Genomic DNA, 11,545 nt, shown 5'->3' with positions numbered 1-11,545 from the left:
GATACTCAGGGACAGCGGGGTGGAACTGGGTTAGCTAAAAAACCCCTGCGTCAGGTGGGCTACGGCCAGTACTGAACGTGGGATACGGTTTCTGGCGAGGTGGCCCTTCGGGGTGAGCCCAGTCACTATAAAAAGTTCAACCCATAAAGTTTGAGAACGTCAGGTGGCCTAGCGGCAGTACTGAATGTTTCTCACACACGACTACCCGAGGTCGCCAGTTCGATACTCAGGGACAGCGGGGTGGAACTGGGTTAGCTAAAAAACCCGAACCACACCGCCATTGAAACTTTGTTACCAAAATTCTCTGCATTTATGTGCGCTTCACATTAACACCAAACTACCAGACAACTTGTCTTTCCTAGGAATGGACTACTTGCTGGCATTCTTGGATCTCATCATACACATAATCAACTCATACAATAAAACAAATTTTTGTGTTAGGCACATGACCAAATCTAAAATTTAATGGACAATAATTTTTTTAGGTTAATTTTAATATATTGTTTTGATAATTAGAAAGCATACGCTTTACTTATATATATATATATATATATATATATATATATATTTGAAAATTTAGAGATTAAAACAAATATTTAAGCTGTACTCAGAACCGGATCTGATAAAACATTTACAAATTATAGATTTACAAAATGAGTAAAAGACTAAAAGTGCAGGTCTAGTCCTGAAACTTGTAAAAATATTTTGGGCCGGAAATTTTAAAAGAAAAAAGAGTGAAGTTGCTGAACAAAATTTATATACCATGCCCGTTTTGCCGCCTAAATTATTGGAAATTTTTACAAAATGAAAGTATATATCTATATTATTAAAATTGAAGTACATTTTGGTACTGTTTAGAAACATAAATAGCAGTATAAATACGAATTGTTTGAAAACATTGATAGCAGTATAAAAAAAGTATAGTGTCATTTTAATAATTTTATTAATATAATTACATTAATTATTTTTTCATATTTAACTCAGTTTAACAATTTTATTAATTATATTACCTTAACAATACATCACATAATTAATTATATTATCATAATAATAATAGTGCAGATTTTTATTTATTAGTTAATCAACATTAAATTTGTGTCAATTATAAAATCAAAGATATAAAATAACTGAGTTTTGTAAATGGTTAAACGTTTGGTTTAGTTTGTTTTACTAAACAAAAATTTAGTTTCAATCGGTGAAAAATTACGTAGCCAAAAACATAATTCAAAGATGTGTTTTTTTGTGAATAAAATAATAACTTAAATCAAAATAATAAAAATGTATTACATTTATTGCCACTTAATTTTTCACTTCATATAATTATTTTACTAAAAAAACTCTTTTTATTTCACTTAATTTAGCCAAACACATAGAACGAGTCTTTTTATTAGTTTATAAAATCAGTTAGCCATGACATTGGCTATCCATTTAGGTATGAGTTGTTTTTTTCAGATATCATTTTTTTTTAACTAGGTCCCGCTCGAATATTATAAATTTATGTGTGAATTTTGAGTTGAGTCTTTCTGAGTCGGGATGAGATCGATTCTAATGTATAGAACCTAAAAATATTTAAATAACAAATGTATCAGAAACGGATGCAGATATTTGCACCAAAAATAACCATATTACATGATTCGATCTAGGTGTTTTAAACACAATTAGTTATATTACGACGTATCTAAAAATATATAACACTAAGTATAAAAAACAAATATCAATCTATATAAAAATGTAAGAACCAATATTCGCGCGAGCACGCAGATCAATCTCTTTTATTTATTTAAGAAGACGGGAAGCCAGTACTTCTCTCGCTACTTCCCAGGGCCGGTTCATACTGATGAAGTGTAAAACAAACAAATACCTGAACACTGGATTATAATGACAGTAGACTAATCATACATCTTAATCTATAAAAAACACACCTTAATAAAGAACGATAATTTAATTGATAAAGCATACCTCTCAATACATATTTTTATTAAAAGCATACCATAATACATTATTAATCGAGTTAACCAATAAATAATCATAATTTTTTGGGAAATCTGGTTTTTTAGAGCAAAAAAATGGTAACTATGTCCCTTTAGACTAATTTATACTATTTTATGTCCTATAAGACTAATTTTTTTCAAAATGGCAGTAATAACCTTAAAATTATAATTTTTTTAAAAAGATATATATTGAGTTCGACAAAGGGGATCAATCGATCCCACTTTACAAGTTATAGTGGATCGATCGATCCCGATCATTATTCAGAACAAAAAAAACGCGAAATATATACTGATCGACCTGGTCCATTTCACTCAATCGGCGAAGGTCGATTTACATAGATCGACCGATCTGTAATAATAGATCGATCGATCCCGTGCCGAGGAAAGAATCCCAAATCGATTTTTTTGGTTTTGTATGATTATATCCGGATTGATTCCCACTTGATTTGAACCGACCAAGCATGATTTCAACTCTTTAAACTCGATTTCTCTGGGATGAAAGTGAATATTCTCAAATATTCTCAAATATTTGAATTTCTAAAAATAGGAATTTGAATTTCTAAAAATAGGACACGCCTCTTAAAGAATGCTCCATCGACAACAACCAGTAGCAACCCTTTGAATTTGAATTTCTAAAATAGGATATTTTTCTCTGGGATGAAAGTGAATATTCTCAATTTTTTTTGTTCCTTTTTCGTTTTTCTTTTTTTTTTTAAATCGATTTTTTTTTTAAAATATAAAAGTGAATATTCTCAAATATTTTGTTTCCATATTTTTAGGAACTGATTTCTTATCCGTAGAATACAACTAATATGTAGAAATCAGTTTCTACAGTTTTTTAGAATTATAGTAATGTTTAGAATTTGATTTCTACATGTTTTAGATTTATAGTAAATCTGTAGAAGTCGGTTTCTTCATGTTTTAGAATTAGATTAATGTGTAGATTTTGATTTCTAAGAATTTTAGAATGGTAGGTTAAGCGCGGAATGTGTATTCTACATATTTGTAGAATACTTCTATTTACGTAGATCATGTATTCTAAAAATTGTAGATTCAATGAAAAAAGTAGATTTCGTTTTCTACTTCGTAGAATGTCTTTTCTATTTTTTTTAGTACATAATCTGAAATTTATAATTTTAAATTTTTTATAACTGAAAAATATACCATTAAATTCATATAGGTATTTTAACAAATATTACTATTTTTCCAATTTTTTTTTGTTTGTAAAACTATTTATTAAAATTATTTTCATAAATATTAAAGGGTATTATAAGAAAATATGACACAAAATATAGATTAGTCTAAAGAGACATGGTTACTATTCTTTTGCTCTAAAAACAGTTTTCCCTAATTTTTTTAAGCCGAGAGTGAAGCCACGCGCTCCTCAACGAAATCCTTAATCCGCTGAACTAACTGTCCAGCTTCCGGCAGCTCAGGAAAGATATAAAACGCATGGAACATGTTTGGATACTCGACTAGCGTTACTCTTTTCCCGGATAACTTTAACCACTCGCAGTAACTTCTCTGCCAATCTCTCAACGGGTCGAACCCGGCCACAACCACCATCGTATCCGGATAATCCAGACCCGATATATCAACCACGCTTGGTTTCGCCGCCTCGTGGTCCCGGTTCGCCCCCTCCGGCAGCATCGCCCTCCAGCACCAGTCCGTCCGATCCGGCGAAACCAGAGGCATTCCGACGAGGCTCCTCTCCGCCTCCGTCCTCTCTTCTCCGCCGAAGAACGGCTGAATCGAGATAATTCCGACGAGTTTCACGGCGGCGAAGCAACGCGCGGGAGAAACTCGGATCGCCACGTTGTGCGCGATGTTCCCGCCGGCGCTATCTCCGGCGAAGAAGCACCTCGAGAGATCGGCGTTCGCCGGAAGAACCTTGCCGCGATTCTCCTCGAGGAACTTCACGGCGTCGAATCCGTCGTCGTATTGGGCAGGGTAACGGTGCTCCGGAGCGAGGCGGTAGTTGACGGAGACGACGTACGCCGGTAGTTTTCCGGCGAATCTACGGCACACGTTGTCGTAGGGAGGAGTATTGGGGCTGAGGAAAGCGAAACCTCCGCCGTGGAAGAAGATCACGACGGGGATACGGTCGCCGGAGACGTGAGGAGTGTATAATCGGAACCAGAGGTCGCGGGAAGGATCCACGACGAAGTCGGAGGACGAGACGGAGTGGACTGGTTGGGGATTGGGAGGGGCGCGAAAATCGAAGAGGCGGAGGAAACGGCGGTTGATGGAGCCGTCGGGACGCTGAGCGTTATCGGTGAAGGTGGAGATAACGGTGAGGGCGATTCTTGTTTTAAACGGAATCATTAGCTTCTTCTGGTGGTTAGGTTGCGACTCTGTTGCCATTATTATTTTTTAACGTGAAGGAGTTTAATGAACTGTGAGGTTGGACATGTACTTGACTACTTGTGTATATATATGCTCAAAATAAATATTTCCAGCTGTGTTTTTTTTTTGTTGATAAAAAAAGGAATGGCTAGAAGAACAACTAATAACTAATGAAGATTATGGTTACGTGTGAAAGATATCATCGATGGAGTTTTGAAAATTAACGAAAAGAAGAAAGATATATAACCAAAAAATCTCGAATCTTTTGAAATTCACGGCTTAAGTAATCACTGTTTCTTCAAGTATTGTGCTGTTGAAGTTATCCCCAAATCAACATGGCCAGCGTGATGGAGTCTGATAGTAGGAGCATTCGACATGGTTTGTTGGCATTGAACCATGACATATAGTCAATACATCTCGCAGGAGAGACGTAATTTCACGTAAATAGTCAAATCTGCATCAAATATTCAATTTCATTCAATTATATAATTAATCATGGACAAATCTGTATAGTCAAGTCAATAGCCATGGCGCCAAAGTTTGAGATTCAGGTCCAAATAATATATACTTTTCAACGGCCAATGATTTTGTTTGGGCCTGTGGCCTTTACATTAATTGGGCCGACCTACAAAAAGGTATTATCAAAACACTCCCGACCTTTTTCAGCACCGTCGCTAACGCCGCCTGTAGTCCGTCGTCATCACATAAACCTTCAACGCCGTTGGTTGCTCTTCACTCACTCGATTAATCCCTCACAGTCACAGGTAAAAGCTCCTTCAAATCTTCTCCTTAGACCAAACTTGCTTCTCGGAAGATTCTATAGATTTCGAAGTAGATCCATCGGAATCAAGTATAGATATCATGTGGTTTCTGTGATAGAAATGTAAAAAGTGAGACTTTTTCTCTTGCTTGTGATGTAATGTGTTAGGATTCTCATCTGAGAAGCTATGGGTTGGAAAGCTGCTGAGAAGCTCATCAGACACTGGAAGATACTTCGAGGAGATAATGTGAGTGAGAGTACAGTCCCGTTCTTATTGTGGTTCTTTGGTTTGGTTTCGTCTAAATGTAGTGTGTTTGGTCTTTTTATTTAGGTAATGATAATTCGAGGGAAAGATAAGGGTGAGACTGGAACCATTAAGCGTGTCATCAGATCCCAGAACCGTGTCATTGTTGAAGGAAAGAATCTGGTGAGACTATGTTGTTGTCTTGCATCATGTTTTTCCCCCCTTGATTGTGTTTCTAGAGTATGAACTTGTTTTGAATCAGGATCCTTTCACTAGCTTAACACTATCATTCTTCATTTGATTCTTATATTTGACTTCCAGCATCATTTGTTTGTATTGCAAAAATCACAAACGTAATGGTTTAAATTGTTCTAATTGAACTCTTTTTGTTTTGGATTTTCTTCTGTATTGGCAGATCAAGAAGCATATAAAGGGAGGCCCTGATCATGAAGGAGGGATTTTCACGGTGGAGGCTCCTCTTCACGCCTCTAATGTCCAAGTTGTTGATCCTGTCACTGGGTATGTATGATGACTCCACTTTGTACTACTCTCATTATTTACTGTGTCTTTGCTCAAAGCGAGAAGTGTCTTATTTGCCTAATATCCTTTCTACCTCAGGAGGCCTTGCAAGGTTGGTGTAAAGTACCTAGAGGATGGTACAAAAGTAAGAGTTGCCAGAGGCACAGGCACCTCTGGTTCCATAATCCCTCGTCCAGAGATTCTGAAGATAAGGACTACTCCAAGACCCACTACCGGTAAATAGAAGCTCAATATCTCTAACATGGCATTTTTTTTGTTTGTTATACATTTCGTTTGCTATACATTTTAAACCCTATTTGTTACACTTCTACATGTTCAAAATCTGGAGGTTAAATACTAAATCTTGATTTGAACCACATACATAACATGACATCTCATTATAAAATTGAAAAGAATTTGGTAATAGCTTTGCTTTTCTTACATAGGATTAATACTTGGCAAAATCTTTCTTTTTTTTTCGCAGCTGGACCTAAGGACACGCCAATGGAGTTTGTTTGGGAGCAGACATATGATGCTAAAACAGGAAAGGGCATGCCTGATCTTTGAGTCACCTACCTTCTTTTACTGTTTCTTTCTAAAAAAAAATGTTGCTGCTCCCAAAAAGATTATTTTCCCCCATCCATTAATGTTTGTTTAGGTTCAAGATCTGTGAGATGGAGTTATGTTGAAGAAGCTGATGAAGTTTTATTCTTGTTTCTTTACAACTCTTGTGAACTTTTTAAGGTGCCAAATAAAAACATTGGGAGAAAGATTCACAGTACAATAATATTCAGCATTCCCTGTTAGGCCTGTGGTTTTTAATCGAGCCCAAGAAGCTGAACCGAAATTTAGTTTTTGGTTCATGTTCGGTTATGAGCCGATCGACACATTTCAACATTTATTTGGTTATCAATTCGGTTTGGCAATCAGCATTTCAAACTAAAAATCAATTTACACCAATTTTTCAAACCAAATTAACACTGAAATTTGAAAAACTGAATTAACCGAAATATAACTGAGAGCTAAATTCAATTCAATTTGTTCGGTTCAATTCAAAATTCTGGTTTCTGAATTAACAGGTAGGCAATGAATTATATATTTTTATGGGGTCAAAAATAATAACGAATAAAGTATACGAGGACTTATATGTAAATAGCTTCACTTAATGATGATCCATCTCCGTCTTTGTCTTGTTAACAAAGAAAACTCTCTCTCTCTCTCTCTCTCTAGAGCTTTTTCTATAAGATCTCTCTTTCTTTGTACCCAGGCGAAGAAGACGACGATTGATTCAATCTGATTATGGAGAGACTACAGCGAATCTTCGGCGCCGGCGGCGGTTTAGGCCACGCATCTCCAGATTCTCCGACTCTCGACACCTCGGAGCAGGTTTACATCTCCTCTCTGGCCCTCCTCAAGATGCTCAAACACGGTAAATAATCATCAAATCCCTAACCTCCAATTAGGGTTTTCGGATTCGTTTTCGCTTTACGTGATTCCGCCTTGTTACGGAACTCTAGGGATGATTATCGATCTAAATCTCATGCGTAGATATATTAGTTAGTGCCACGTGGATTTGCGTAGTGATGATAATATCGCAGGTAGAGCTGGAGTTCCGATGGAGGTTATGGGGTTGATGCTTGGAGAGTTCGTGGATGAGTACACTGTGAGGGTTGTGGACGTATTCGCGATGCCTCAGAGTGGGACTGGTGTTAGTGTTGAAGCTGTTGATCATGTTTTCCAGACTAATATGCTTGACATGCTTAAACAGACTGGGAGGTATAATATAAAGTCTCATTCTTTTTTTTTTTCACACCAATCTACTTTTATAGAATGTATAACAAAACCTGGTTTGGATCTTTGTTTTTCAGACCTGAAATGGTGGTGGGTTGGTATCATTCGCATCCTGGGTTTGGCTGCTGGCTTTCTGGTGTTGATATTAACACTCAACAGGTATCTATTGTGTTTGCTCTGTTGATACTTGGTCTATGTATACTGTATTAATGGCTCAATATTACTCTTCTTGCGTCTATACCTTGTTGTGACTTGTGATTGGGTTTCTATTGTGGAAATTGTGTATATAGCTTGGATTGGATTATGCATATTCATTGTTTAACATCTGTGTGCTTTTGTAGAGTTTTGAAGCTTTGAACCAGCGAGCTGTAGCTGTGGTGGTTGATCCGATTCAGAGTGTGAAGGGCAAAGTGGTGATTGATGCCTTCCGCTCGATTAACCCGCAGACCATTATGCTTGGGCAAGAGCCTCGTCAAACAACGTCCAACCTTGGACACTTGAACAAACCATCGATCCAGGTGATTGTGAAACATGTTTTTTTCTTGAAGTTGGAACAATATCAAAGGATGTCCCTGATACTTACTTTTGGATACTACTATGCAGGCCTTGATTCATGGATTGAACAGACACTATTACTCAATAGCCATCAACTACAGGAAGAACGAGCTCGAGGAGAAGATGTTACTAAACCTCCACAAGAAGAAATGGACAGATGGCCTGACGCTAAGACGCTTTGACACTCACTCCAAGACAAACGAACAGACCGTTCAGGTAAGATAAAACAGAGTAGATTGCAATCTTTATACTTGTTCAAACATGTCGCATAATGTTCATTGACACTGGTGTTTAACAGGAAATGTTGAGCTTGGCTGCTAAATATAACAAGGCGGTACAAGAAGAGGACGAGTTGTCACCAGAGAAACTGGCGATCGTGAATGTGGGAAGACAAGACGCAAAGAAGCATCTGGAAGAACATGTTTCCAACTTGATGTCTTCCAACATTGTTCAGACACTAGGCACCATGCTTGACACTGTTGTCTTCTAGAGAACTTCACTTTTCCAGTCAGCTTTGTTCTTCTGCATCTCTTTGTTTTCTTTCTGTTGAATCTTCTCTTTATGTCCTATCTCCTAGCACTTGATAAGGTTGTATTGTACTATCTGGTTTCCTTCTTTCCATGAAGGCTATGGATTGATTTTACTTCATTCAAAACTAAATAGTGGTGTAACTAAAATTTCAGAATGTTCCAGCAATTAGGAACCAAAAAATCTGTGCTAGGATTTGTGAAGACAGGAACTTCATGTTGAGAAGCAAACATAAACCAAAGCGTGCTCCAAAGATAAGCCTTCGAGCATGGACTATTAGCGCTTTCAACTTCCTTCAAACAGGTTCAGCTTTGAACATAAACCAGTCATTCATCAGAGCACAGTGGTTTTGGGATGAAAATCTTCTGAGGCGACGTGTATAGGGCTGCTTAAAACTCGGTGTCGAAACAAGTCATGAAGACCTTTGAGACCATGGTTCTTGCAAAAGGGATGTAGCTCAAGCTGTACCTACAGTTTTAAAGAAGACAAGGGATTCCCCAAGATGAATGAGAAAGCTTTTGTGACAAACTCAGCATCCATATAAGTAGAGCATTCAGTTCACCAACGCATTCCTAGTTCAGGCTAATATATCATATGTCTCGACGAGTAAATAATTTGCATTATGACTGCATGTAGAGTAAATAAGGAGAGAGTTATAAAACTTTGCGTACCAAATAAGACCAGAGAACTCAAGAATGATAGCCAGCAGGGTGAGCAGCTTGTTACGAACCTTTACACAGAGAAAATGACATGTTTATTTTTCACTACATAAAACTTTTACTATGCTCTGGAAATTTCCTGTCCTCCTGAAGATTGAATTGAAAAACCGAACTTACATAGAGAGCGCAGAACAGGGCAATGATAATGCTGGCTAGATACAAAGCAGTAGCGTAGATACGAGCTGGGTCAAGCATCATCGTCACCTGCCTCTGTGGGCCTATAAGGAATGCTGTGCTGCCATACAAAAAGGACATGTAACTTAAATTACTTGTCCACACAGACGACTAGCGTAACCCAAATCCAATATTAGAAGCTAAACTAAAAAATTCCAAGTACGGACCTCCCAAGTGCCATCAAATTTCCAAGAGTGAATGTGATGCCAAACTTGACCGGATTGAAGAAAACAAGCATTGACTGAATTGGTCACAAAGGCAAAACGATAAAGAGTTACATTTCCACTAGTAAAGGAGCCAAGACTACGCAAAGTACCAAAAATTTCCAGAGAAGAAGAAAAATAAAGCTAAAGGTCACATATGATTAAAGAAAAAGATTCCCTTCTTTTAAGATGGATAAGATCTGCACTTACCAAAAGTGTACAGGTCAATCCTGCTGACAAGCAAATAGCAAAGCCATAGAATCTCTGTTTTTCATGGAAACGGACGTAGAAAAAAAAAAAAAACATATTAGCCAAAAGGATAAACTTCATAGACATATACAGTGAATAAAAGCTAATGTAAACAGCATATAAGAATGTATCCTACTGTATCTGCGACTCACTCAGAACTGTTATCTAACCAAGTTTAGTCACATTCCGTGAAACATGATCAACCTTAGCCTTTGAGGTTCCAATGTGAGTCAGCCTAACCTCTTCGTTGCTAGTTGAGGTATCAGGAACTGATCAGATCTCACTGCACAATTAGGCCATGCGTTCAAGTGAAGAAACTAAGCTTTTCTTCGTCCTCCTTCATTGTAGTCAAAAAGAAAGAAAGGCTTTATTATTGGGTTTTCTATTTCAAAATATAAATGGGCTAACTCTTGGGCCCATTAAAGCTGTATTTTCTCAAATATATTTTAGTTTTTAAATTTAATTATAAAATTATCTTAATGAATTATAAAAAATAGGCATATGAAAATATAAATTAGAGAAATTTATGGATTTATCCTAATATTATTACTTGATTTGACATATTTAAACTAATCTAGATTGATTTAAACTTATCTTAACCAACTTTAATCGTTTTAAAATAATTTTTACCGATAATGCATATATCGGTTTTTTAGAGAAATAGTGTTTGATCAGTTTATAGAGCATTAGTTTTTGTAAATATCAAATCAAAGTTCCAGGGGGGTATATATCAAATTTAGAAATAGAGGGTAAAATTGAAAAGTATCTAAAATATAGAGGACATGGGTGTGTGTCACACTGTTACTTGCATTACATTGGAAGAGCTTCGTCATCATCATAACCCAAAATAAAATCAAATAAAGTAAGTCAAAATCTCCCTCAAACATCTCTCTAAATCGAATCCAACGCTGCTTTTCAACAATCTTCTCGGCGACTTCCACATCTCGAATCCATCAATCCTCCTCCTCCTCTACGATTCAACAACATGGCCCCGCCGGTAACACAAACGGCGGCGGTGGCAGATGCGGCAGGCGGCAACGGCGGCGCTCAACCTCAGCAGCAGCAGCAGCGAGGGTTCGGCTCCACGATCTCAGGGATCGTGAGGATAGCCGTGTTCTGGTACTTTGCTTCAAAGTTCTTTTCGCCTAAGCAGAAACCGATGGATCCAACCCAGACTCATCACCTTATGACCAATCTCTTCCACAAGGGCGAATCATTGGTAATAATAAACTTAGAGAATTCAAAGATTTGATTTTGTTCTTTAACCAATGAATGTTTTTTTTTTTTTTGTGTGCAGGATATGTGGTTTTATCTTACAGAGCAAGAGAAGTTCAGTGACTTTAGTAACGAAGGTTCGCTTTATTGGCATGAGACGAATATGCCTTATGCTGTGTGGACTCCAGAGAGTGTTAGGACAAAGTCACTCAAGTATTATCCATCTGAGGTTAAAAAAAAAAAAAAAAAAA

At 37.1% G+C, this 11,545-nt stretch overlaps 5 protein-coding genes across 5 annotated transcripts in view; 3 read left to right on the top strand and 2 right to left on the bottom strand.

Moving 5' to 3' along the window:
* Positions 1-3,216: 3,216 nt before the first annotated feature.
* Positions 3,217-4,437, bottom strand: LOC106315805 (probable carboxylesterase 18). Its single transcript, XM_013753628.1, has one exon. The coding sequence runs from the start codon at positions 4,353-4,355 to the stop codon at positions 3,348-3,350; it is 1,008 nt and encodes a 335-aa protein (XP_013609082.1). The 5' UTR covers positions 4,356-4,437; the 3' UTR covers positions 3,217-3,347.
* Positions 4,438-4,990: 553 nt separating this feature from the next.
* On the top strand, positions 4,991-6,630 carry LOC106316350 (50S ribosomal protein L24-like). The gene is made up of 6 exons (XM_013754226.1): positions 4,991-5,101; positions 5,266-5,344; positions 5,429-5,524; positions 5,757-5,860; positions 5,960-6,096; positions 6,345-6,630. The coding sequence occupies exons 2-6, from the start codon at positions 5,285-5,287 to the stop codon at positions 6,425-6,427; spliced, it is 480 nt and encodes a 159-aa protein (XP_013609680.1). The 5' UTR covers positions 4,991-5,101; positions 5,266-5,284; the 3' UTR covers positions 6,428-6,630.
* A 428-nt stretch (positions 6,631-7,058) lies between these two features.
* LOC106317934 (26S proteasome non-ATPase regulatory subunit 14 homolog) lies at positions 7,059-8,866 on the top strand. The gene is made up of 6 exons (XM_013755752.1): positions 7,059-7,289; positions 7,459-7,636; positions 7,729-7,810; positions 7,993-8,169; positions 8,255-8,422; positions 8,505-8,866. The coding sequence occupies exons 1-6, from the start codon at positions 7,160-7,162 to the stop codon at positions 8,694-8,696; spliced, it is 927 nt and encodes a 308-aa protein (XP_013611206.1). The 5' UTR covers positions 7,059-7,159; the 3' UTR covers positions 8,697-8,866.
* A 98-nt stretch (positions 8,867-8,964) lies between these two features.
* On the bottom strand, positions 8,965-10,166 carry LOC106314141 (vesicle transport protein SFT2B-like). The gene is made up of 5 exons (XM_013752076.1): positions 10,041-10,166; positions 9,795-9,868; positions 9,571-9,688; positions 9,406-9,464; positions 8,965-9,202 (listed from the first exon to the last, which is right to left on the bottom strand). Exons 1-5 carry the CDS (start codon positions 10,164-10,166, stop codon positions 9,124-9,126), a joined length of 456 nt encoding a protein of 151 aa, XP_013607530.1. The 3' UTR covers positions 8,965-9,123.
* A 746-nt stretch (positions 10,167-10,912) lies between these two features.
* The window catches only part of LOC106317932 (cleft lip and palate transmembrane protein 1 homolog), a 3,436-nt gene continuing 2,803 nt past the window's right edge, over positions 10,913-11,545 (top strand). The window contains exons 1-2 of the mRNA XM_013755749.1: positions 10,913-11,298; positions 11,377-11,523. Of these exons, the coding sequence (XP_013611203.1) occupies positions 11,065-11,298; positions 11,377-11,523 (381 nt within the window). The 5' untranslated portion in view covers positions 10,913-11,064. The remainder of the gene's footprint in view (positions 11,299-11,376; positions 11,524-11,545) is intronic.

This window comes from Brassica oleracea, chromosome C9 (assembly GCF_000695525.1).
Source record: "Brassica oleracea var. oleracea cultivar TO1000 chromosome C9, BOL, whole genome shotgun sequence".
In the NCBI taxonomy this organism is placed as follows: Eukaryota; Viridiplantae; Streptophyta; class Magnoliopsida; order Brassicales; family Brassicaceae; genus Brassica; species Brassica oleracea.
This window is presented reverse-complemented; position numbering and strand designations above follow the sequence as displayed.

Excerpts from the sequence above, each read along its gene's own strand:
- LOC106315805 (XM_013753628.1), bottom strand. The coding sequence starts at position 4,355 with ATGGCAACAGAGTCGCAACCTAACCACCAGAAGAAGCTAATGATTCCG.
- LOC106316350 (XM_013754226.1), top strand. The coding sequence starts at position 5,285 with ATGGGTTGGAAAGCTGCTGAGAAGCTCATCAGACACTGGAAGATACTT. Across the intron at positions 5,861-5,959 it reads GTTGTTGATCCTGTCACTGG|GAGGCCTTGCAAGGTTGGTG; the intron begins GTATGTATGATG and ends TTTCTACCTCAG. Across the intron at positions 6,097-6,344 it reads TACTCCAAGACCCACTACCG|CTGGACCTAAGGACACGCCA; the intron begins GTAAATAGAAGC and ends TTTTTTTCGCAG.
- LOC106317934 (XM_013755752.1), top strand. The coding sequence starts at position 7,160 with ATGGAGAGACTACAGCGAATCTTCGGCGCCGGCGGCGGTTTAGGCCAC. Across the intron at positions 7,290-7,458 it reads CCTCAAGATGCTCAAACACG|GTAGAGCTGGAGTTCCGATG; the intron begins GTAAATAATCAT and ends ATAATATCGCAG. Across the intron at positions 7,811-7,992 it reads TTGATATTAACACTCAACAG|AGTTTTGAAGCTTTGAACCA; the intron begins GTATCTATTGTG and ends GTGCTTTTGTAG.
- LOC106314141 (XM_013752076.1), bottom strand. The coding sequence starts at position 10,166 with ATGTCTATGAAGTTTATCCTTTTGGCTAATATGTTTTTTTTTTTTTTC. Across the intron at positions 9,689-9,794 it reads AATTTGATGGCACTTGGGAG|CACAGCATTCCTTATAGGCC; the intron begins GTCCGTACTTGG and ends TTTGTATGGCAG. Across the intron at positions 9,203-9,405 it reads GAGTTCTCTGGTCTTATTTG|GTACAGCTTGAGCTACATCC; the intron begins GTACGCAAAGTT and ends TTAAAACTGTAG.